At 36.1% G+C, this 24,434-nt stretch overlaps 2 protein-coding genes across 4 annotated transcripts; one reads left to right on the forward strand and one right to left on the reverse strand.

The window, feature by feature from the left end:
• Positions 1 to 259: 259 nt before the first annotated feature.
• LOC104897427 (hypothetical protein) lies at positions 260 to 2,104 on the forward strand. Of its 3 annotated transcripts, none has more exons than XM_019250420.3 (4): positions 260 to 617; positions 845 to 1,424; positions 1,548 to 1,611; positions 1,772 to 2,104. In XM_019250420.3, the coding sequence occupies exons 2-4, from the start codon at positions 859 to 861 to the stop codon at positions 1,979 to 1,981; spliced, it is 840 nt and encodes a 279-aa protein (XP_019105965.2). In that variant the 5' UTR covers positions 260 to 617; positions 845 to 858; the 3' UTR covers positions 1,982 to 2,104. The 3 variants fall into 3 exon arrangements, with proteins under 3 accessions (XP_019105965.2, XP_019105966.2, XP_019105964.2); XM_019250421.3 differs by having other exon boundaries at positions 261 to 610; positions 853 to 1,424; XM_019250419.3 differs by having other exon boundaries at positions 262 to 617; positions 853 to 1,424.
• A 7,862-nt stretch (positions 2,105 to 9,966) lies between these two features.
• On the reverse strand, positions 9,967 to 23,573 carry LOC125498449 (ras-related protein RAB1BV-like). Its single transcript, XM_057395847.1, has 8 exons — positions 23,557 to 23,573; positions 14,709 to 14,872; positions 13,647 to 13,719; positions 13,442 to 13,542; positions 12,911 to 12,976; positions 12,326 to 12,423; positions 11,997 to 12,220; positions 9,967 to 10,317 (listed from the first exon to the last, which is right to left on the reverse strand). Exons 1-7 carry the CDS (start codon positions 23,571 to 23,573, stop codon positions 12,104 to 12,106), a joined length of 636 nt encoding a protein of 211 aa, XP_057251830.1. The 3' UTR covers positions 9,967 to 10,317; positions 11,997 to 12,103.
• Between the last annotated feature and the right edge of the window lie 861 nt (positions 23,574 to 24,434).

Consider the following 24,434-nt stretch of genomic DNA (forward strand, 5'->3'; position numbering starts at 1 on the left):
GATTAATGATGGCTTAAACGCTACTTGAAGACAATTATCTTCAACACAAACCATAGAATCGGCCTGGAAATGAGAGGACCTCTAATTAAGGATAAGTTCAAGCATCAATTTCAAATAATTGATCTCAAAGCATAACTATCTAAGGAGTAAGGTCGACCTATTGAATGAAAGTTCATCCTCTTTGAGGTTCCAATACTCATATCCCCGGACTTCAAGCAGCATTAGCAACTTATTGATGTACCAAAAAATTAGCGTTGTTATCTTATGTGCCCATGAATTGACATCCACTATACCATTCTTGTAGATATTGGGAGATCTAAAGGGAATTTTATCATTTCCATTTGAAGTTATGCCAATGTTTTGGTGTCCCACGTTACATCTAATATGTTAGTTGTGTACAGTGTATTATATTATCTCATATCGTGGTTCGAACACAATAACAAGGGAACTTTTTTTTTAAAAAAGAAAATAGCGAGGAAATTAATGAGCCCCTTCGTCGTATGAAATAGCTTTATTTTGGACTCTTTAAATTCAAAATTCAACTTTCTAAGAATTAGCTAGACTCCTATTCAATACATCTACACATTATTTACCGCAAATACATTAGCAGGTAACAGGTTAGTACATAGTAATCACTTTTCATTAAAACTAGTCTATTTTTGTTTTCCCACTATACGGTTACTCATCTTTAATTAAATCCTCGCCAACTCAACCAATTTCACAAACTCCGATTGGTCCATCAAATTAACATATGGAAATTATTTTCTATACAAGATGTGTAGTTCGTACATCTTCATTTTGTTTTAAAAATACTATATAAGTGTTGGTTATGATTTCTTTTTAGAGTTTCAGGATAAAATGGCTGGTGCATTGGAGTTCCGCAAGGCTGACGATGTTATGATCTTGTTGGACCATGGCCAACTGCGTAACCTAGCCAGGATACTAAGACTCCGAGAAGCGCCCCTCATGTCGAATCTCGGTTCGGAGGTGGAGCGCATCAAATACCTCGACCACGTCAATGACGCTCATGACAAACTGGTTGATTTGGTGACCGCGTCCGAGCAACATACACAAAGGTATGAGCAACAGAACAATCAATTGAAGGCCGAGATTGCCAAGGCCATCGAAGAGTATGTGGTCCTTGGTGCAAACTGGGCTATGCAATGTATTCGAAATGTTCTTATGCGATTGACCTGTGTCGAAAAGCTTAGGGACCAATTCGATGGCCTTGTTGTAGAGCTTGAGAAACTTGATCAAAATAACCAAATTGATGTTGAAGATTTGGTTGAAAAATTGAACAAGCTCAAGTATTACATGTGGGAGTACGCCAATACTACTCGAAGTGAACAAGCCCGACGGAGGTCCCGTGAATTTTCTGAGAGCTTGATGATGCAAGGAAGCACAGTTTCTTATCTCCTCAGCAGGTACGCAGATTATCCATCAGATATCATTATATAGATACGAACTTACGAAGTATATCAATTTCGATGTATATATTTAAACCAAACATATGATACTATCTAATAATGTTGTGATGCTGCTCGCAGAAAAGCGTCTCAGCTTGGATTTAAACCAGAATTTGAGGACTTGGAAGACCAACAAACGCTCCAGGTAATTGGAATTTGGATATTACTCTTAGCTTAATATTATTTGGCCCATTAATTATTAGTTCTTGAAAAAATTATATTTGACTGTGAGGTATGTAAACAAACACTTCATGGGTGACATTCTCTTAATAACCTTAATTAACTACTCGTAATTGAACAAACAGGTATACATGGCTATCATCAACGAATCGAGAAGAGCTGAGCTCCCCGATTTGTATAATAGTGACGCGAGAAAGCTGGGGATCTTTAAAAAGATCGATATAGCAATGCTTGTGGTGAACTCAGCTGTATTAGTGTGTGATCTGTTTCATGCTGGTGAAAAGCCCGATGGCATGGAAATTGCCTTTAATCTTACTAATGGTCTTGAAGATTAATAACATGATCATGCAATTGTTAGAAGTGCTGAGATTTGTATTTACACATAAAATTTACCACCCACATATATATTTGTACTTCTTTTATGTCGTATAATAAAGGAATATGATGTTCCTCCCTAATGTGTATCTATTTCGATGTTTTAGTTCATCTCTTCAATCCCAATGGTGTATTATAGTAAAGATAGAGAATGAAAGAATGTTTTAGTTCATCCCTTCAATCCCCAGGGACCAAATTTGAACCAATGAACACTGCATAGGCACTAAGTGATCTGCTAGTAAATTGACAACTGCTCCAGTCAGAATCACTGTAAGCACGAACCTTGAAATCAATATCTTGATCATAGTGTAAACCATGATCTATTGGTCGGGCTGAACTGGTTTCCCCGAGCTGGGTGGCTTTAGTAGCGGGCTCTCGTGGGTTGGGCTCAAAAAATTTGGCCCACGACCCACACACCAATTTCATGGTTCGAGTTGGGTTGGACCGGGATTTTCGTGGGCTCAGTCCACACGGCCTAGGAGGCGGGCTGGGATGGATTGGCCCGCAATGTTGGCCATCTCTATTTGTAGTATATCGAAATAGTATCATAGGTTAGGTCATGTATACATTATTATAAAGTGATCACAATATGATACTAATTAAGAGCGAATAATAATCAAATAAGATCTGAACAGATGAGACATCATTGATCTGTATTTGAAGTGCTATGGATACTCTTATATTACGTTTAGAAAAGCGTGATTTAATATATACATTCTACACCTCCTATTGAAGTAAAACACTAAATACCATTTTTCCTAAAAAAAAACAATAATTATTATTTTGTTCTCTATATTTACTTCTCTCAATTTGGTTTGAGTGTTGGGGGGTCATTCCCAACAAGTCCTAGGGTCTCCCACCGTTCTTTAGTTGCAGGTACACCTTCTACTCCTCGTTGTAGCAAATTAGCTTTTACATGATTATCCAATTCAAATAACGACATTAACTTGATAATTTTCTTTTTGACACAAAATACTCATTATAGTTCACGCATTCACATCTTGTAAAGATGTTACCACAATTAAATTAGGGAAAACGGAACCTCAAGAATTGCATTTAACTAATAAATATTGCTATTAAAACAAGTGATAAATTAAAGGTCTGTTTACCTCATGTTTTTTTTTTGTACTTTTCTCAATTTAATTAAGGAGAATTAAGAAAAATTCAGCAAAATTCAGCCAAAAGCAACAAAGTGCTCACAAATTTCAATAACTTTTAAGAAAACAGAAATATTCAGATGATTTCCATAAATATAGAAATTTTAAGGGGAAAAAGGTAAACCGGTTGAGTCTCATTTAGATGAATTCTTCTCTATAATTTTGGATTTGCAAAACATCGATGTTGAGGTCGATGATGAGGATATATATGGTTATTAGGTTGTTGTGTTCTTTACCACCTTCGTATAAGCACTATTGAGATACCTTATTATGTGGTAAAGATGATTTAAGTTTGCAGGATGTCAAGGAGGCCTTAAATCAGAGAGATCTAATTGACAGCAAATTAGTTAATAAATCTAATAATTCTGCTCACACAAATACTTTGGTTGCTCATGGTGGAAAGAAATCTGACAAAATCTATAACTATTGTCATGTGAAGGGTCATATTAAATCTAGGTGTTAGAAATTAAAGAAGAAAAATGGAGAAAGGTCCAATGAGGATCAATCTGCAAATATTGTCGATGTTGTTCTTGATGATGATCTTGCACTTTAGGGTTACAAGATTTTGGGGCTGCAGTTTCTACGATCTCTTTATGTTTGGTGCACTTTTGAGATCCCTTGGTAAAACGAGAAACAGTATGGATTGTTTTTTTTTGGAGTCTATGATAGATTGCTTTTGAGTTTGTAATAAATTAGCAATCTTGGTTATGAATTAGTTTTATTGTTCTAGTTATGCTAATTCTTATCTCAAATTTGGTACTTTTGTGTTTACTAAGTACAATTGCAATTTGAAAATTATTGTTATCATTCAGTTTTCTAGTATTGTCTTTTGAGTTTGTTGTTGAGATGAAGAAGTATTTGAAGAGAGTTTGTTCAATTTGAGGAAGCATGCTTGGCGTTGGGGATTTCATACTCTCGATCGAGGCCATGTGATGGTTTTGTATACGAATTTTGTGTTCGAAGACGCATCGATACACAATTATAGAAGATGTCTGTTTTTGATTGCCTACAATGGATAGGCTTATGGAATTTTGTTCAAATTGGAAGTTCTATGGTTTTTGGCTTAGCATTACTTCTTGGTTCAAGTTGGAGTTACCTTGTTTGATCTTTTTCAAGCTAATGTGGAGATTTGTTAAAGTTCGGTGCCTTGAACTTGTCAAGATTCTTTTTCGCAAGCCCTCCCGATCCGATCGGGGGTCTGTCGTGAATTACGACCGGGTGGACGTCGCCTGATCGGGTCCGAGGCATCAACAGATTTGGAAAAATTGACCATCCGATCGGGCGGATGTCGTCCGATCGGGCGGCTTAACTATTACGCGTTTTTACGTATTCCGGTTTTTATTTATCTTTTAGGGTTTTGTATGGGGTTCCTTATGTTATAAAAGGGTTTCCTGGTGGTCATTATTTAACACACAACTTTTGAAACACTTTTAGCCTCTAGTAATTTTAGGACTCCTTGTATTATTCTCTCTGGTTATTCTCCATTATAATGAATAAGTTTTAATCCCCCACCTGTGTATGTAGGTCAAATTTGATCGAACCACATAAATCCTTGTGTTCTTTGTTTGTTCATCTTTAATTTATTGTTTTCTCATCTTGATTATTTCATTGATCTTATTCCGTATTAATTAAACTACAACACCCTGTTTTCTAACGCAAACGAACACAATGTCCATTCTAATAATGTACATTATCAATCTATGAAAGCATGGATCATATATTTTCGAAACCAACAGACTAACCTAGCACAATCAAAACGCACATTTAATTTGTGGGCGCCATCACAGTAATTACAACCGACGACAATATCTCACAAGCCCACACGATGATAGACGTCCAAGCATGAGTGAGTACGTCTAAGCTTCACATACAAAAGATCTTTGTAGCTACTGTAACTACAAATTAAAACCACCTAATGAAATAGACAAAAATGAGTTAATGATGGAACAAAACGAGCTCTCCTTGATGTAGTTTTGGGCTGCAATGTATTTCACTTAAGCGCAAGCTAAGGAATATTTACCCCATACGCCCCCCATTTGCCCTAATAGATTTTTTTTTTTATGTAGGTTGCATGGGCTGCACCAAGGACCTATCGAAGAAAACTATCCAAAGTTATCGACCAGCTGAAATAATCCATGTGGCAGTGGACCAAACTTTGATTTATACGTGAATTTGGCCCTCCTCATGACTCACGCCATGCATGTGGTCCGATCAATTAAATTGACTGATAATTTTAGCATGATCCTATATCCCACATGCCAACTCCACGAGGTTTCTATAATAATTGTACTGTACTATAGTACTGTGGTCCGGTCACTCATACTGATTGAAGGATACCTCACCAAATCGCTTATCGCATTTGCTATGGTTGTGCACAGCCGTGGCAAAGCTGATTCCATTCGAATTTATTTAATTCGATTTACACGAATCAGAATTGAATAGTAATTAAAACCAGTTTTACCCGAATTAACTTTTATCCTAATGATTATGAATTTATGACTTAAAGTTGATGTATGGGTAATACCCAAGTGTGCTAACGGACAGTATAATGGCCAATAGCAAAAGATTGAGACGTGAGCTCACGACAAACAAATTAAATATCATCTACCTGAGGGCCGGGACTGCCGTCGTGGTCGCAAAAGAGGACAAAACAAAGGGAATATTCCCTCTGACAGATTCATCACAGTGATACATGTGTCAAAGGATTACCTACCATGTCAGATGATAGTACGCCTATAAATAGCTAAACAGTACTATTCCTGCAGGTACATTCTCTTTCATACTAAATATAGCTTATCTCTCTCTAAGCTTTCTCTCTTTATATTCCTATCGGGCACTAGCTGACTTGAGCGTCGGAGGGGGTTTCCTCACAACCACCCCGAGTAGCTCACGTTTGTTCTCTTGCAGATCATCCTTCACGGTCATCCCTTTTCATTGTCGGACACTCCTTAAGTCCGTCACCGTTTTCGATACCGGAACAGTTGAATTTATGTATTTTATTATCAGGTTTTTCTTACGAAAAAAAAACTTTTTTTCAAAAACTTTTTTTCATGAAAAAAAAGATTTTGTTTCCTTTAAATAATATAGTGATCCATAATTGATCTAACTCATATCCGAATCTAACCTGAAATTCCATAATCCGAAATAGAACCGAATTCAAATTGAATGTATCCATTCCGAACCGAAAACTTGCTTGTACAGAAATTTAGTTGTGAGTTTGTATTTTTGGGAGGGACCGAAGTTGTAAGTTTGTAACAATCACCAAAACGCGTTGCTATGATTATGGCCATGTTCAGTTCACCTTATTTTTGCTTATTTCAGATCTAATCATATCATATCAGATCAGATCATAAAAAATAAGTTCAGATCAGACCAGATCAGATCAGTTCAAACCATGCTTAGCTTATATTTAATAACTCCTTATTAATATTAAATATATTTCATTACATATTAGTAAAAATTATAATAATCGAATATTAATAAAGTACTCATTGAGACGAATCAAACAAGACCCCACATGACTATATTTTTTCTTATATATTGAGAAAAATCTAAAAGATTCTCTCTAATTGTTAATAGTGTCAAGATTCTAAGTGAGAAAGATAAAAAAAAAAATACAAAGAGAGTATTATTATTTACTAGTATATTTGTTCAAAAGGATTATTATTGTTGTTGTTGTACTTATTAATTATTAATATTGGTAATTACTATTAATCTTGTTGTTATCATTATAAATATCATTGTTATTATTATTTTAAGTTATTTTGTTGTTATTAAATAATAGAAAATTAAAAGCCACGTGTTGAGAACATAAGATTGACGCAAAAATAAGAAATATATAAAATATGATAGCTCAAATTCATGACAATGAAACTACTAAGTTCGGATTACATTTCAAAATAAGCTAAGTGCGAGATACAAATCATAAATTTAGATTCGGTATACCTCTTCCTACCGAATTCCAAATCTCTCAAGCTATTTGAAGTTGCACACTATTTATTTCTTTCTTGCGTAAATCATAGTTGTTTATATATCTTATGTTATTTTATATGAAAAAAAAGAGTTGAGTCTGCCGACTTCTCAAGTGTGAAATATTTTTTTTAAGGGAAAGTGTGAAACATTGTATAAGTGCTATTATAAATTAATGACTTGGGTTATATAATTATTTTTAGTAATAATTATTATTGTTATGATTATAATTATTGTTGTTGTTATTATAATAATGACAATAGTTATTATTATTATTAATAATAAAAGTTGTGTAAAAGTTGTAATAGAAATCAAATGATAATAATAGTATTACTATAAATAAGATCTTATAATGTATTGAATAATGAATTACAAAGTAATAATATAATAGTAATAATATAATTTATAAAAGATAAAATTTTGTAAATCTTGTAAATACAGATCAGATCAGATCAGTTCAGATCAGATAAGATCAGAAAAAATAAGTTCAGATCAGATCAGATTAGATAAGTTCAGATCAGAAAATTTCAGGTGAACTAAACATAGCCTATGTTACATTATATTTGAATCTTCGGTTTAACTTCATGTGGTCTATACTAAGTTATTATAAGTTTGTAACAATCACCGAAACGCATTCTTATGGGGTATTATGTTTGATTATTTTAGCTTCATGTGAACCTATACTTAGTTGTAATTAAGTTTGTAACAGTCACCACCGAAATGCATTGCTATGGGGTGTTAGGTTGGATTCTTTTCTCTAGCGTCATATGAATGTTGGATTATGCTTCAAAATTAGTCAAATAGTTTTCCTAATAGGTAAGAGTAGTTGCTTATAATTAGTTAGTGGGCTAACAAGTAGTGGTCTACATAATGGTCTATTTAGTGGGATAAAAGTAGTGGGTTAAGTAGTGGACATGTTATTAGTAGTGTTTTGTAAGCCTATATAAAAGGCACTTATTGTATTGAGATTAATTGAGCAAGTTTGATGCAAAACTTCTCCATATATTATTTAATCTCCTCTCTACTCTAAAAACTATTCTGGTATCAAGAGCTTTAGGTTAGATCCTTGGAGGCCAAAAAAAAAAAAAAAAGAAGAGAGAGAAAGAGAGGAAGTAAGAAGTAAGCCATTGCAGGCCATCTTCTGTTTTATGAGTGAAAAAAAAAATCGGGCAAACCACCATGGCAAGAGTGGTTGAAAAGAAAAATATTTGTGATTATATGCAAAGTGGTGAAGAGAAGTGCTTCACAAAGTCGTGGTGAAGAGAAGTGCTTCACAAGGTCGTGCGGAGAGATGTGCTCCGAAAATGTGACGTTGGTAATGAGAAGTGCATTACATTAGGATGAGAAGTGCTTCCATGTTAATGGAGAGAAGTGCTCCATGAAGATTATATTATACGGGAAGAATTACGAACAAGCAAGATTGTGACACAATGTTTAATGTTGGCTCTTAGAAATTTTGGAGCAAGGGGGTGTGTTGGATTATGCTCCGAAATTAGTCAAATAGTTTTCCTAATAGGTAAGAGTAGTTGCTAATAATTAGTTAGTGCGCTAACAAGTAGTGGTCTACATAATGGTCTATTTAGTGGGATGAAAGCAGTGGGTTAAGTAGTGGACATGTTATTAATAGTGTTTTATAAGCCTATATAAAAGACACTTATTGTATTGAGATTGGTTGAGCAAGTTTAATGCAAAACTTCTCCATATATTATTTAATCTCCTCTGTACTCTAAAAACTATAAATGTTGGAATATATGATTCAAACGTTAGTTTCAATATTTTTAGGGAGTCAGTTTTCTAAGTCTAAGTTAGTGGGTAGTTTAGAGAGTTTCATATTTGAAGTAGTTCCTAGTTAGTAGCAATAGTTGTTGACTTATTTATAATCATGTTATTTATTGTTATGTTTTAGGGAGACGTTTTGGGAATGATTAGTGGGAGCATGATCTCCACCTTCTTTGTTTTTGGTTGCTACAATGTAGGAAGTAGTATACTGATTGTAGCCTATTTGATGGGCAAAGCTTTTATTGTTGAATATATGAGAAAAGGAAAACAATGCAGTAGCTTTCGCTTCTTACGCCAAATTTCTTCATTAAACTTTCTTTTTTATTTACTTCAACTTGGTATCCGAGCAAAAACCAGGTTCGGTCCTTTAAATAAAAGTACGTGAGGAGCATTTCTTTTGTGAGACATAATCAAAAGTCGGTGATAGAAAGTTGAGAGTAAAACACAGCGAGTTCGTTTCAAAATCATGGCAAACAATGGTGTCAATGTGTCATCTCAACCCTTAATCCCTGTGTTTAAGGGTGAAAACTATTATCTATGGAGTCTCAAGATGACGACTATGTTCAAATCCCAAGAGTTGTGGGATATGCACAACAAGAATGTCAGACTTTAGCGTCCGCCAAAATCAGACGCTAAAAACACGGAATCGGACGCTAAATATATTAGCGTCCGCCGACGGACGCTAAACGGCTGATGCAAAACCCTTGGTCGCTAATTCTCCAAATAGCGTCCGCAAAACGGACGCTAAATATTTAGCGTCCGATATTTCGAATTTAGCGACCGGTTCAGCCAAGACGCAAATTAGCGACCGTCTTAAGCCGTCGCTAATAATCAGCGACCGCCTTAAGCCGTCGCTAATAATTAGCGACCGCCTTGAGCCGTCGCTAATAATTAGCGACCGCCTTGAGCCGTCGCTAATGTCCTTGACACGTTTTCTATAGCCTATTCTTGGTAGCTTTTTTTTTTTAATTAATTGATATTAAATGTAATAAGATATGAAATAATGCAAATACCATACTTCTTTTATTAAGGCAAACAAATTAATAAATTCAATTATTATTGATAATAAATGTAGATACAAGTGAAAAAATAATTCGAGAACTAAATTCTAGTATACTTAGAACAAAATCTAATACAAATCTCATATAATTACATGTACACTAATTTAAACTCCACAACAAAAATCTGGAACAAAACTAAATATTTTGAGTCAACAAGGACTTTAGAAATGCAGCCCACCCACCACCCATCATTATAAATAGCATCTATAAGTATCTTGGCCTTAGCCAATGCATCCATCACGAACCAGCTCAAGGAAACGAAATCATATTCTCTATGGTCTTCACTCGAAATAAGCAAATTCCTCCAGTTTTCATGATCATCATTCTGAACTGCACATAATCAATCAGAAAGTCCTCAGTGTTTTCTTTCAGTAAATTTGTGCTAAACATCCAATTATAAATTACTTGATCATTTAAGCAAATTCAAAGGTAAAGTAAAATAGATCAGAAAAGAGAGACCTGAGCTGGGGCACCAGGAGGAGCATAGACAATAGTACTTCCCTAACAACCTGTTGTTGCTGTGGGCGTGATCTTCCCTGCATTACTCTCTTCGATACATCGACAATCTCTCGTAATCATACTTAAACCACCCATCATTCTCCTGCTTTCTCTTGCCAGAAGATGAAGCAAACTTCTCCATCTTCCTAGCAAAAAGATTCATGAAAATCATCTCAAAGAACCCATCTTTGTACTTTGTCTTCTGCCCCATAGGAGCAATCTGACTTGTTGGCTCTGCTATGCCACATCTTACTCTACTCATGTTGTTTCGCCTTCCATATTTATATTCTGCTCGAAGCAGTTAGTTGTTGTACTATTAACTCGGAATTGGACGGGTTGGAAACTCAATACCACCATGAATATGTATAATCCTCCCCTTGATATGGTATCTCTTCTACTATCACTGTGTATTAGTAGTGTGTTTTTACAGGGTAAACAGATAACAGCGGGGTTTCTATAAGCGTGTGTCCAAGTCTAACACAAGATTGTGTGTTTTGTTTTGATAAGGGGACTTGGTTTATTCTCTTCAGTTTAAGGATCATAACATTAAACAGGAAGTAAAACTGAGCTAATTGTGTGGCTCTGGATTATTAGAAAACAATGCGATTTATTTTTATTTTTATTGAATTCTTTCCCGAAGCTCCTTATTAATGAAAAGACAAATAATGAGTGTCTAAGGGTTTGTTCGACAAAACTAACCAAAAATGTTTGGAGTAAATTACTCAAATAATACTTGGTGAATCCATAGCCCAAGCGTTTATCAAATTTTTTCAAGATCTTCCGTAGACCAAATAGAGAAAATTTTGTTAATTTCTATAACAAATACAAAGCAAAGTTATGGGTCAGTGAACTAGACTTAGGTCCAATCCACCATTTGAGGTGATTTTATGTTAGTTAAACATTAGGTTTTGTTTGCTAATGGCTTGTAATTCTTTGTTTGGTGCTGCAAGATTCCACTATATTCCATATAGGCCTGATATGATGTCATCAGATCAAGAGTCTTTTTTTGCTAATGGGAATATTCTAGGATGAATAATGAATTTGGGATTATGATGTAATCACGTTGGAGAAAGATAATAGTGGCATTTCATTCTGTAGTGCAATATGATTAAAGATGGTCTTAGAATTTAGATTTACTATATGTGTGATAAGGTCATGTACAAGAAAGAGCTAACACATAACTATGCACCTTAAAAGATGAGATCCACAGGTCACAAGATCACAAGTAGTGATTAAACTCAGTAGTTATCTAAGGCCATGTTTAGTGATTAAAGGCTATTGGTTAGCTTAACTTAAGCAACTGACTGAACAGGTTGCCTGGTAAAATGCTTGCTTAACTTAAGCTATTATATCAAGGTGACAGCAAGTTCAGCATATATGACATATGGGAATCATTAGCAAAAAACAGTTCATAAAGGAGAGTGAAATGGAAAGGGAATACCAACTTAAGAAACTTGGCACCACAAATACATCTATAATAATTAATGATGATTTTAAGCTAACTTCCTCACCTTTTCAAAAATGAAGATCTTTCAAAGTCTGGCATATCACAATTTGCTGGTTGCCATCTATAAGCCCACATCTCTGATAGCCAGTGCTTGCATTTTGAGCATAATAACTAAATATACCAGGATACAATACTAAGCAAGCACATCCTGGGGAATTCACTCACAGTTTCGAAGAATTTAATCCCGTACTCATCAGCTAGAGCTTGTCCTTTAGCTGTAGGCACAGCCTGAAGAAATGTAAAACGAACATTCATAAATCTATGGGATCATGGAAGGCGTACTGTGTAGACCAAGCAAGCAAAACTGAAAAGCGAACTATGCAAGTTGCTTACCCTTTTACTCTCATCCATGTCAGCCTTGTTCCCTACCAGAATCTTGTTCACATTATCAGAAGCATGCTGCTCAATGTTGCGTATCCAGTTTCTGATATCTGAAAAAAAAACCCAAAAGCAATGCTGAAATACCAAATGCAAGAGGTTCATCTCTAGTCAAATGACTAGCCTAACACCAAATAGTACATAACCATCCACCTAGACCTCCAGAAAAATTGAACTAAGCTAACAACGATACTGTAACAGCAACAACCAGTAACATGGACAGTGATTTCTCAACAGATGATCGAAAGCATTAAACCCGGCCCAGAAGCAGAGATAAGAGAGACTCAAGGTCTCGTTCTTAATAACATATCTTCGCAAGGCAAGGAAAGTGATTTACTGTTGAATTACATAACCATCCACCTACACCTCCAGAAAAATTAAACTAAGCCAACAACAATACTGTAATAACAACCAGTAACATGTATAGTGATTTCTCAACAAATGATCCACAGCATTAAACACGGCCAGAAGCAGAGATTAGAGAGACTCAAGGTCTCGTTCTTAATAACGTAACTTCGCAAGGCAAGGAAAGAGAATTACTGTTGAATGACGACTCATCAGTAACATCATACACCAGCAGAATACCCATGGCTCCACGATAATATGCTGAAAAGACAGTAGCAAAAGGTTAAACTACAAGGGCGTAACTTGAAATAATTTTAAGATACATACAGCCGCGAGAATAATCAGAAAAACGGTTAGTCCCTCTGTTCCCAATATTATCTTCTCAGTTGAAAAATACAAACAAAAAAAATTCAAAAAATCCCATCATAATGTTTTTCCTAAATCTTAAAGAGAATTCAGGGACAAACTTTTAGCATTATTACTGACATTCTCTTTGAGGAGGAAATATGGGACAGAGGAAGTAATCGATACATACAGATAGGGGAGAACCAAACATAGAAAGCCTAGCACATTCCAGACAATCCTACATCTATAGCTGAAATAATAATAGATGGTAAACCACTTGCAGTTTACATGAATGGAAACTTGGCCAACAAAAGATTGGCATGCTATGTTACGAGCACAGACATAAAATATAATCTTATATGTGAAACACTCAAAACATACCCGTTGTAATAGTCCTGAACCGTTCCTGACCAGCAGTATCCCATATCTGCAGTTTAATCCGCTTGCCATCAAGCTCTATGGTCCGAATCTTAAAATCAATACTGCACAAAGCGGTACATTATTACAGACTTGGGGGTAGTACAAAAAGTTCGTGTGCTTGCCATATCTGAAGTATTTGCTTCATGAACCAAAGTACTAAACCTACCCAATGGTGGTGATGAAACTCGTTGTGAAGGAACCATCAGAGAACCGCAGGAGGAGGCAACTCTTACCCACACCTGCAAAGGCAGTTGGCATGGTGAATGCACATTTGTAATTTTAAAAAGTTAAGAGATTCTTGTCGTACAAAACTGAAAGCAGTTCAACTATGAAAAAGTAACAGCGCAAGGGGTTTCTCCACCCATACAGCTGCACTGTAAGTAATGCCAAGCAGAATATAAATTTAGAAAAGAAAGGATATTCAGTATCAAGCTATGGCAATTAAGACTATCATAGAATGGGACTGTTGAGTATCGAAAACTAATATTTCCTCCGTTCTTTTTCTATTGCAACAATCACCAAATTGTGTAGTTTCACATCTATTGCAACAATTTCAATTTTGGTTAAAGAAGCAACTTTAGTTGACAATATTGTCCTTACTTTATCTTACTAAAACTATCATTACATTTTGCCTCATAAAGTGGCTTTTACTTTATCAAGGATATATTTATCTCTCCTACTCTAATTAATTAGAGGGGTACCTTTATGCTAAACTATCCACCTTAGCATAAGACTACCAAATTTTGTAAGTGAAAGTAAGATCAAGACTCTGCTGAAATTATTTCTGATGAATGTTTTGTGGGTAATTAATCAAAATTTTATGTTTGATCCGAATATCAATCAGAGAGAGAACGGAAAAAAAACGAAAAACTGATTTCCAAATAAGACGAAAATTCATGCCCAAAAAAAACGAAAAATCATGCCCAAAAACCAGATCTGGAAACAACACCCAAAATCGCGAAATTGAAAAATTGAATAACCAAATCGAAAATATAAACACACAAAATCAAAATCTCATAAAACAGAAAACTCAAAAAAATAAAGAAAATCGAAAACAACAAAAATTAAAAAATCTTAGGGAATTCAGATCTAGAAAAAACCAAAAAACCAAGAATAAGAAAACGCAAAACGAAATTAAAAAAGCAAAGAAAATCGAGAAAATAAACTACATAATCAACAATCAAAACTAAAAAAAACAAATTTATTAGTTAAATCTGAGTACAAATACCTGATTTCGTGAGATCTGCAAGAAAGAGAGAGCACCAAAATGTGAGATGAGAGTGAAGAAGAGAGAGAAACGTGAGATGAGACTTGAGAGTGAGGAAGAGAGAGGCGTGGGTTAGGAACTTAGGGTTGATAGTTTGGTCGACGCGGAGTTTATTTTTTATACCTCTTATTTAGCGTCCGTACGACGGACGGTATTTTAATTACACGGACGCTAATTAGCGTCAGTCTAAAAGAACGGACGCTAAATCTCATAAAGCGGACGTTAATTTGCATCTGTCTTAAATCGGACGCTAATTTTAAATTTACCGTCCGCTTGTATCGTCGGACGCTAAATACAGACGCTAAAACGACGGATTCTTGTTGTGATGGTGGAGAAAGGTTATGTGGAACCGGAATAAGCACCGGTCGAACCTGACCAAAAGCTCCGAGAAAATCGGAAAAGAGATGCAAAGGCCCTTTTCTTTATCCAATCGGCATTGGACGACGAGATTTTTCCAAGACTTTCCGTTGCATCAACGTCAAAGCAAGCATGGGAGATTATCAAGCAAGAATATTTTGGTGATAAGAAGGTAATTGCTGTAAAACTACAAACTCTTCGTACTCAATTTGAGGGTTTAGCAATGACAAAAAAAGAATCAATTCAAGATTACTTATCTAAAGTGTCTTCGATTATTAGTCAAATGAAAATATATGGTGATAATATCTCAAATGAGACGGTTGTGGGCAAAGTGTTAAGGAGTTTGAACGATGAGTATAAACATATTGTAACAGCAATTTTAGAGTCTGAGGACCTATCAACTTATACATTTAATGAGTTGATGAGCTCCTTGATGGCTCATGAAGAGAGAATGGATAAATCTATAGATGAAAATGTAGAAGAAAAAGCATTTCAAGTTCAAGGAAAAATCTCAGATTAATGGAATAATGAGGGAGGTCGTGGTTATGGTCGTGGTCGAGGTCGAGGTCGAGGTTATGGTCGTGGTGGTGTTGGTCGTGGTCGAGGTCGCGGTCGTGGAGAAAGTGGTGGTCGTGGTCAATTCGAAGGACAAAGTTCATCCATGAGTAGCATCCAATGCTACTATTGCAAGAGGTATGGTCATAAAGCAGATAGGTGTTGGGATAAGCAACGTGATGAGCAAGAGAAAGAACAAACTAATTATGCTCAAAAGGTTGAAGAAGAAGAGACGCTTTTCTAAACTCGTGTGTCGTGGTTGTGTCATGAAAGTCGTGGTTGAGTTCAAGTCGAAGTCCGTCGTCATGTGGCCGTGTTCGTGGTAGCTGTTTATGGCAATAGTTGAATTTGTGGCGTGGGAGTTTGAATCAAAGGGGAGTGTTGGAATATATGATTCAAACGCTAGTTTCAATATTTTTAGGCAGTCAGTTTTCTAAGTCTAAGTTAGTGGGTAGTTTTGAGAGTTCCATATTTTGAAGTAGTTCCTAGTTAGTAGCAGTAGTTGTTGACTTATTTATAATCATGTTATTTATTGTTATGTTTTAGGGAAACGTTGTGGGGATGATTAGTGGGAGCATGATCTCCACCATCTTTGTTTTTGGTTGCTACAATTTAGAAACTACTATACTGATTGTAGCCTATTTAATGGGTAAAGCTTTTATTGTTGAATATATATATGAGGAAAGGAAAACAATGGGGTAGCTTTCGCTTCTTACGCCAAATTTCTTCATTAAACTTTCTTTTTTATTTACTTCAACAATGAACCTATGCTTATAGCTGTAAGTTTGTAACAATCATGCTCTATGCTTAGCTGTAAGTTTGTAACAATCACCAAAACGTGTTGCTAAGTGCTAACTATGCTACATTTGATTCTTTTAGCACCATGGGACCTCCTTTATCTTCCACCCTCTACTCCGTCCTGCTTGAACTCTGTGTTATGAATGTGATCGATGAGAGAACCGGATATCCACTCTAAGGCACAGAAACTACGCTTTCCTATTAGTTTAATTTCGCCCCTCTAGGATCACCGGGTTACCACGAAATAACTAATGAGATACAATGGAGAGAAACAATCCACTTAGATGATCTTCTAATAAGTGAATCAACAAGAACTTGTGTTTTGTGTTTGTGAAAGAACACTCAAGATAAGATTGCAAGGTTTCTCTTAAGCAAAGCAAGAAGACTTTTAGAGAGTATAGAAAATCTGATTTTCTTCTAACCCTTACTCATAGGAATCCCAAGGTTTATATAGGAGAATAAACCTTTCATTGACTAGAGTAGTTAATCCACATAACCCCCATTTTAATCACCCATCAAAGGCCTTTAATCTACTGATTTAAGGACCTTAAAGGTCATTAAAATGAGCCATAACATCACAACGGAATAAAACCGTCAAGGCATCTTTTCGCATTCCAAGGCAGAAGACACGTCGCGAAGAAGCTCGCGAGTCGCGAGGGCTGGTCGCGCCGCGTCGCGACCGCGCGACCCTGGTCGCGACTCGCGACGGTTGTCGCGACTCGCGGCCAGTCTTCTGTCTCCCTTGGTTTATCAATGCGTTTTGCCACTTGATGCACTCTAGCCTTTTGCATACTAGACCTCCTCCTCTTCTAGTACATACCCCTATGAGTTTCAAACCCATTACCCTATAAATGTTCCAACAATCCTCCTCCCATTTATAGGGTAATGTTGAAAAGTTTTCCAACTTGCTATAAATCGCAAACACACATGTTCATGCATCATGGAAATATCTAACGATTGAATTTCCATTTAGTAAAAGTAATCTTTACAATAATTTAGATCATAATGATAGACAAAGCTTTGAATCATATAACCATTACAAATTATTGAAGTTACTAATACACACAAACATAAACTAGGTTCTTAAAACCTCCGACACCTATGAAGCCTTGGTGTCCATATCCATTCATAAGCATTCCAAGTCAAGCCTAGACTTGATGAAGCGGCCAAACTTCTAGCTTACATAGGTAAATCTTTCCGACATGCTCCTACAATTGAGCACCTTATCAAAGATTTATTAAGAATAAAATTCAACCTCTTTATCATTGTAGCAACAAGCACTAACCTCGGGATGTATTAAACAAGTGCTCCCAACCTCTTAGAGAAGTACTATCCTCCTTGAATTTGAGATCTAACGTTGTATTAGACATCAAATAGAGTTTTCCTTCACCATAGGTTGATCAATAGGCTTAAGACCCATCCCTTTGTTCATTTTGTTCACTAGTTCCCTTGACAACGGTTTTGTAAACGTATCCGCCAAGTTCAAACTAGACCGAACAAAATTAATAGTTATACAACTATTCCTTATCATTTCCCGCACATAGCTATGTCTAACTCCAATGTGCCTTGACTTGCCATTGTAGACTTCACTATATGCTTTAGCTATGGTTGATGCACTATCACAATGGATAGCAAGAGGTGACATTGGTTTCACCCATAAGTCCACCTCACTCAACACATTCCTTAGCCATTCCGCTTCTTGGCAACAAGAAGCCAAAGCAATGAATTCCGATGCCATAGTGGAATCCGTTATACATGTTTGCTTCTTGGATGCCCATGAAATGGCACCTCCTCCAAGAAGAAACACCCAACCACTAGTGGATGAATAATCTTCCTTATTCGAAATCCAACTAGCATCCGAGTAACCTTCTAAGATAGAAGGTTCTCTATTGTATGTTATGACATAATCCAAGGTCTTATTCAAGTACCTTAACACTCTTCTCAATGCTTGCCAATGCAACATACTAGGATTACTAGTATACCTACTGAGCTTGCCAATAGCAAAGGCTATATCCGGCCGAGTGCTAGTCATAGCATACATCAAGCTTCCAATTAAGCTTGCATACTCCAATTGTGAAATTGGAGTACCACTACTCGGAACCAAGTGAATACTAGGATCCATAGGAGTAGCAAAATGAGTCGAATTTGACTCATTATACCTCTTGACCACTTTCTCAATATAATGAGATTGTGATAAAGAAAACGACCCTTTCCCTCTTATTATTCTAATACCTAGAATAACATCCGCTTCACCCAAATCTTTCATGGAGAAGCTAGAGGAAAGGAAGACTTTGGTCTTTTCCACTTGTTCCAAATCAGTCCCAAAAATAAGCATATCATCAACATATAAGCAAATTATAACTCCTTTACCGTTATTATCAAATTTGCTATATACACACTTATCGGACTGATTTATTTTGAACCCACTAGACAACACAACTTCATCAAATTTTTGATGCCATTGCTTAGGTGCTTGTTTAAGACCATACAAAGATCTAACTAATTTGCAAACTTTAGTTTCTTGACCTTTAACCACAAACCCTTCAGGTTGATTCATGTACACTTCCTCCTCCAATTCACCATTAAGAAAAGCAGTTTTTACATCCATTTGGTGAATTACTAGACCATGAATCGCAGCTAATGCTATCAATAGTCTAATAGTAGCTATTCTAGCTACTGGAGCATAAGTATCAAAGTAATCGATACCATATCTTTGCCTAAAACCTTGGACCACTAACCGGGCCTTATGTTTTAGTATGGTTCCATCGATTTTCTTTTTCCTTACAAAAATCCATTTACAACCTAGGGGTTTGCAACCGGGAGGTAAATTAGCTAAAATCCAAGTGTGATTACCCATTATAGAATCCATTTCATCATTCACTGCCTCTTTCCAGAAAGCAGAATCATGAGACTTCATAGCCTCATCAAAGGACCTAGGATCCTCCTCCATATTGTAACAATATGAAATTTGAGTCGAAATTGACTCCCTTGACCCTTCAACTAAATATAGTTGAAAATCCGGTCCAAAAGATTTCTCTTTTCTAATTCGTTTACTTTTCCTAATTTCCGGTGTTGTAGTATCATGATCATTTGAAATGTCATCTACAACATTGGAACTAGTACTAGGTATCATGTCCTTTGGTCTTGGAATCGATGAGAATCTAGTCTCATCAAATATTGCATCCCTTGACTCTATCACGGATGAATAGAGACAAAGTCATTGGGCTCAATGACATAAAACCTATAGGCTTTGCTATGTACCGCATAGCCTATAAAAATGCAATCAATTCCTTTTTCACCTAAAGTTTTCCTTTTAGGTTCCGTCAATTTGACAATTGCCCTACAACCCCATACCTTAAGGTAATTGAGATTAGGCTTTTTATTACACCAAAGTTCATAAGGGGTAGTCTTATTCCTTTTATTAGGAACTCGATTTAAAATGATAACATGCAGTTAAAATTGCATCACCCCAAAAACCGTCATTAAGACCCGAATTAGAAAGCATGGTATTAACCATTTCTTTTAGGACCCTATTTTTCCTTTCCGCTATACCATTACTTTGAGGTGAGTATGGGGCGGTTGTTTCATGAATTACACCAATGGAACTAAAATAACTTGGATTATAATATTCACCACCCCTATCCGTTCGAAGTCTTTTAATCTTTTGATTAAGTTGGAGTTCCACTTCGATTTTAAAGGTCTTAAACTTTTCTAGTGCTTCATCTTTAGTAAATAATAAATATATGTAACAAAACCTTGAAAAATCATCAATAAAAGTTACAACATATTTCTTATTTCCTAAAGAAGGTGAACTATGAAAGTCACACAAGTCACTATGCACCAATTCAAGCAATACCGTTTGTCTAGTCACACTAGGATAAGGATTTTTTGTAATTTTATTTAGCACGCAAGTGTGACACTTCTCTAACTTTAAATCGAAAGGAGGTATCAACCCCATTTTAGACATGTCATATAATCTACGATAATTCACATGACATAAACGATTGTGCCATAGAGAAGAAACATCAAGCATGTAAATAGAACTAGTACCAATTTTATTATCAATACTAAATTTAAACATTCCATTACAAAAGAAACCTTGTCCAACAAAAATACCACCCTTGGAAAGTACAAATTTATCCGACTCAAAAACAACTTTAAAACCATACTTATTCAAGAGACCTCCTGACACAAGATTCTTCCTAACTTCCGGTACATACACAACATCCCGGAGAGTTAAAGTCTTTCCCGAGGTTAACAACAATTCTACTTGGCCTATGCCTCTAGCCTTTACCGTAGAATCATTCCCCATATACAAGATTGGACCATCATCCAAATCTTTCAAAGACTTGAAGAAATCCTTGTTATTGCACACATGTCTAGAGGCTCCCGAATCTATCCACCAAGAATCATCAACCTGCACACACATAATTTCAGAAATCATAGCAACAAAATGCATTTCTTCAATTACATTAACATGTGCATTTTACCTTGGTTTTGAACAACACTAGGTTGTGTGTTCTTTGTCTTCTTCTTGTTGTTAGAAGGACAATCCCTCTTAAGATGAGGACCATTGCATATCCAACAAGAGAGGGTCTTCCTCTTCTTGTTTGCAACATTGTTTTGTTATTGTTGTTGTTGTTGTTGTTGTTGTTGTTGTTGTATTTCTTGGTCTTACTAGACCCACCAACCTCTACCAAATTAACGGTAGATTTAGGAATACTAGGAGTAGTATCCTTAACCCCATCTTGAGCCCGGATCCCCTCTTCAATACGAAGATGAGTTCCTAATTGCTCCATGGACATGTCTTCCTTTTTATGTTTTAAAAGATGTTTTGTATCTTTCCAAGAATTTGGTAATTTGTCAATGATTGAGGCAACCGCAATTGCCTCATCCATCACCATACCATGTGACTTATTTGGTTCAAAATATGATGAACCTCATGGAATTGCTCCATAATAGGCCGATCATTAGTCATTTTAAAAGAATTAAAATTACTAACAAGGAATTTCTTACTTGAAGCATCTTCCGAAATGTACTTGGCCTCAAGAGCATCCCAAAGTTCCTTTGCACTCTCCACATTTTGGTAGAGATCAAACAACGGGTCGGTGAGAGAGTTGAGAATATGACCACGACAAATGTAGTCATCATTCTCCCACTTTATCCTCTTCCTAGTAGTCTCAAAGACTCTTCCTCTCCATCTTCCGGGAGTGGTGGCATAGGGTGTGATAAACATACACCACATTCAAGGGTGTCAACAAGAAGGCATCTTCTTTTGCCACCTCGATACCCACCCCCTCAAACTTATCCAACTTTTGGAAGTTCATAGTCATGTCCTTGAGTGTTTGAGCCATATCCGAAATGAAGAGAGAATTAAACTAATAGATTGTTATTGTAACACCCCGATAATTCTCTCTTTCTAGAAAATACTTTTATAACAAATCTAGAGAATTACCCACGCATTATCACCCGTGTGATAACGTTTCGGCTTACTCAGAATTTTGCAGCGGAAAACAATTTACTAAAAATAAAATCAACTTTATTAAACTTATGAAATAAATGACAACTGTTTGGAAACTAAAGCACACCAACTAAATAAACCTCAAACTTAACTAAAGATGTCCCTACGAAAACAACTTAAACTATGCTAAGTATAAGCCTCTCCATTCCAGATTCCCAATGTGATGCATCTGCGAACCTGTAATGTCAATGCAAAACTGACTCTTCTCACCAGAAGGATCATCATAGGATCAATAGGCAAAGCCATGATCACACACACAAACAAGCACGTAATCAGCAAAGCTGAGTACTACATATCAGACATAAATAATCTTAAGCATGATACTACAAACATAACTTGCAGGAATAAATAATAACATAAGTAAATAATACTCTATAGACAACTTTTACTGAACTACACTTGACCCAACTTTTATTACTTTAATGGAATAGTTATTGGACGAGTTGACCAAACCAAAAATAGGAAATACGGTCATGACTCCGCAAACCAAAATGACCTACGATATCGAGGAACCTTTGAACTAAAGAGGAATGGTGATCAATTCAATCCTCGAAAAATACATATCACGGCGGACTATGTATCCCAACCCTTAGTGTCCAACTCTAGACGTGCACCAGTCTAAAGTCTATAACTTATTCTCGTTTCACTTTACGTTAAATATATGTTATTACTTGTGTTGACACCACAACAACCAAATAACACACAATTCAATAATCACATAATCATAACAACATTCTTTTTATCTTTGGATTAACAAGTGTTCACAACTTATCAATCAAGACTCCTTTTATTTCCTTTTTATCCTTTGTTGAACCTAGCCAACAGAAATTCGTACCTTTACATAGGTATAATCCATACTTACCAAATAAGATCCACGGTTCTTATAAGATAAATAAATAATCTCCAAGAATCTATGTAACACATGATTCCAACTTACTTACATTAATTCACTCACGAATTAATACCAAAAACTGAACTCATCTGCTTGCATCAAACTTCCATACAAACAGTCATACTCATAAATATTCTTAGTTTACATGTAGCACACAGGCAAGTAACATGTAAAACAATTCCTGGAAAAACATATATATGAACCACCAAGTCCTATACATGATACTAATAAATAAAAACATCCCTAAGGCATGTTTCTAAACCATATAGCACGTAGACTATGTACGTACCTTGTGTAAACGAAACGATAGGCCACTTTTTCGATCTAAAAGTCCCCTACTATAAATTCTCCGCCTAGAAAAATAAAATAACCAAGTAAATACTTGAACTAAAAATTTACAGCATCTTTAAAAACGTCCCAACCCTTTTAAACGTCTTTAAAATCGTTTTTATGTACTTCCTTCGTTTTTTTTTAGATGTTACACTTTCCTAAAATTGCATGGTTTTAAATAGATGTTACACTTTTTAAAATTTCCTTATTTAGTAACTTTTGCCTTGTGAAATATCCATATTACCTTACTAACTACCCATTTAAAAATTAAAACACTCTTAATCTACCCTATTAAATCCCTACCTAATCTAATCAGATTTTAACCATTCCCACCAAAATTAAAACCCCCCAACTACCTATTCATCTTCCCCATGATCATTTACTACATTCAACCCCCTTCCCCAACTGATTCATCCCCCCCCATTAAAGTTCTTCCCCAGTTCCCACCCCTCCTATTCCCTAACCCTAAAACTTCGACCTTCTCTCTCTCCCTCAAAACTTCATCTTCTCTCTCTCCACTTCCATTTCTCCTCTTCTGATCTTCTCTTCCTCTCTCTACTGTACTTCATTTTCTCTCTCTAGATTTCTTCACTTCCTCTTCAAATCTCCCCTTAAAACTTTCGATTTCTCCATTCTTCTCTTGAAATCAGGCACTTTTTTCTCTGTACTTTAAAAACCCTACAAAAATGGTGAAAAATTTTGTGCCTGATCTCCAACCCCTTGTTGACGCCTTGTTCCAAACTGACGATGCTGATGAGTCTGACTCCATTCGCGAGTTGATGCTTGCATTGCAGACTGGGTCTCCTTGGCCAAGGAGGCTCTATGACAGTGGAGATGCAAAGCACTTGCTTCGTCCTTATGCCTTCAAGGCTTTGGGTGTGGTGGTTGATGAGTTTTATCAGGTTACGGGGTTACCAAGGGACTTTCGTCCCTCTTCTTCTTCGAACCCTAAAAAAATGAGTCCCCAAGTTAAGCAGATCTTTGACCCCAGACCTATTTCACAGAGGTTGAAGGCTAGATCTAGGGTTGAGGAAGAAGGGGATGGGGTAAAAGGTAAGGAAATTCTCCGTTCTACCCATGAGATTGTTTGTGCTTTAAAGGCTCCGTGTTTTTACACTGTTGGGAAAAATGGTAAAGTTCAAGAGGTGAAGGAGAATGAGAAGGATAAGGGAAGGAGAAGGAGAAGGAAATTGTGGGTGTAAGAGGAAGGACAGATGTCAGTGTTTGGGTTGTG

The sequence above is a fragment of the Beta vulgaris genome, chromosome 6 (genome assembly GCF_026745355.1).
Source record: "Beta vulgaris subsp. vulgaris cultivar EL10 chromosome 6, EL10.2, whole genome shotgun sequence".
Classification (NCBI taxonomy): Eukaryota; Viridiplantae; Streptophyta; class Magnoliopsida; order Caryophyllales; family Amaranthaceae; genus Beta; species Beta vulgaris.

Excerpts from the sequence above, each read along its gene's own strand:
- LOC104897427 (XM_019250420.3), top strand. The coding sequence starts at position 859 with ATGGCTGGTGCATTGGAGTTCCGCAAGGCTGACGATGTTATGATCTTG. Across the intron at positions 1,425-1,547 it reads GTTTCTTATCTCCTCAGCAG|AAAAGCGTCTCAGCTTGGAT; the intron begins GTACGCAGATTA and ends TGCTGCTCGCAG. Across the intron at positions 1,612-1,771 it reads AAGACCAACAAACGCTCCAG|GTATACATGGCTATCATCAA; the intron begins GTAATTGGAATT and ends TTGAACAAACAG.
- LOC125498449 (XM_057395847.1), bottom strand. Across the intron at positions 13,720-14,708 it reads TGCAGATCTCACGAAATCAG|GTGTGGGTAAGAGTTGCCTC; the intron begins GTATTTGTACTC and ends CTGCCTTTGCAG. Across the intron at positions 12,977-13,441 it reads GTTCAGGACTATTACAACGG|CATATTATCGTGGAGCCATG; the intron begins GTATGTTTTGAG and ends CTGTCTTTTCAG.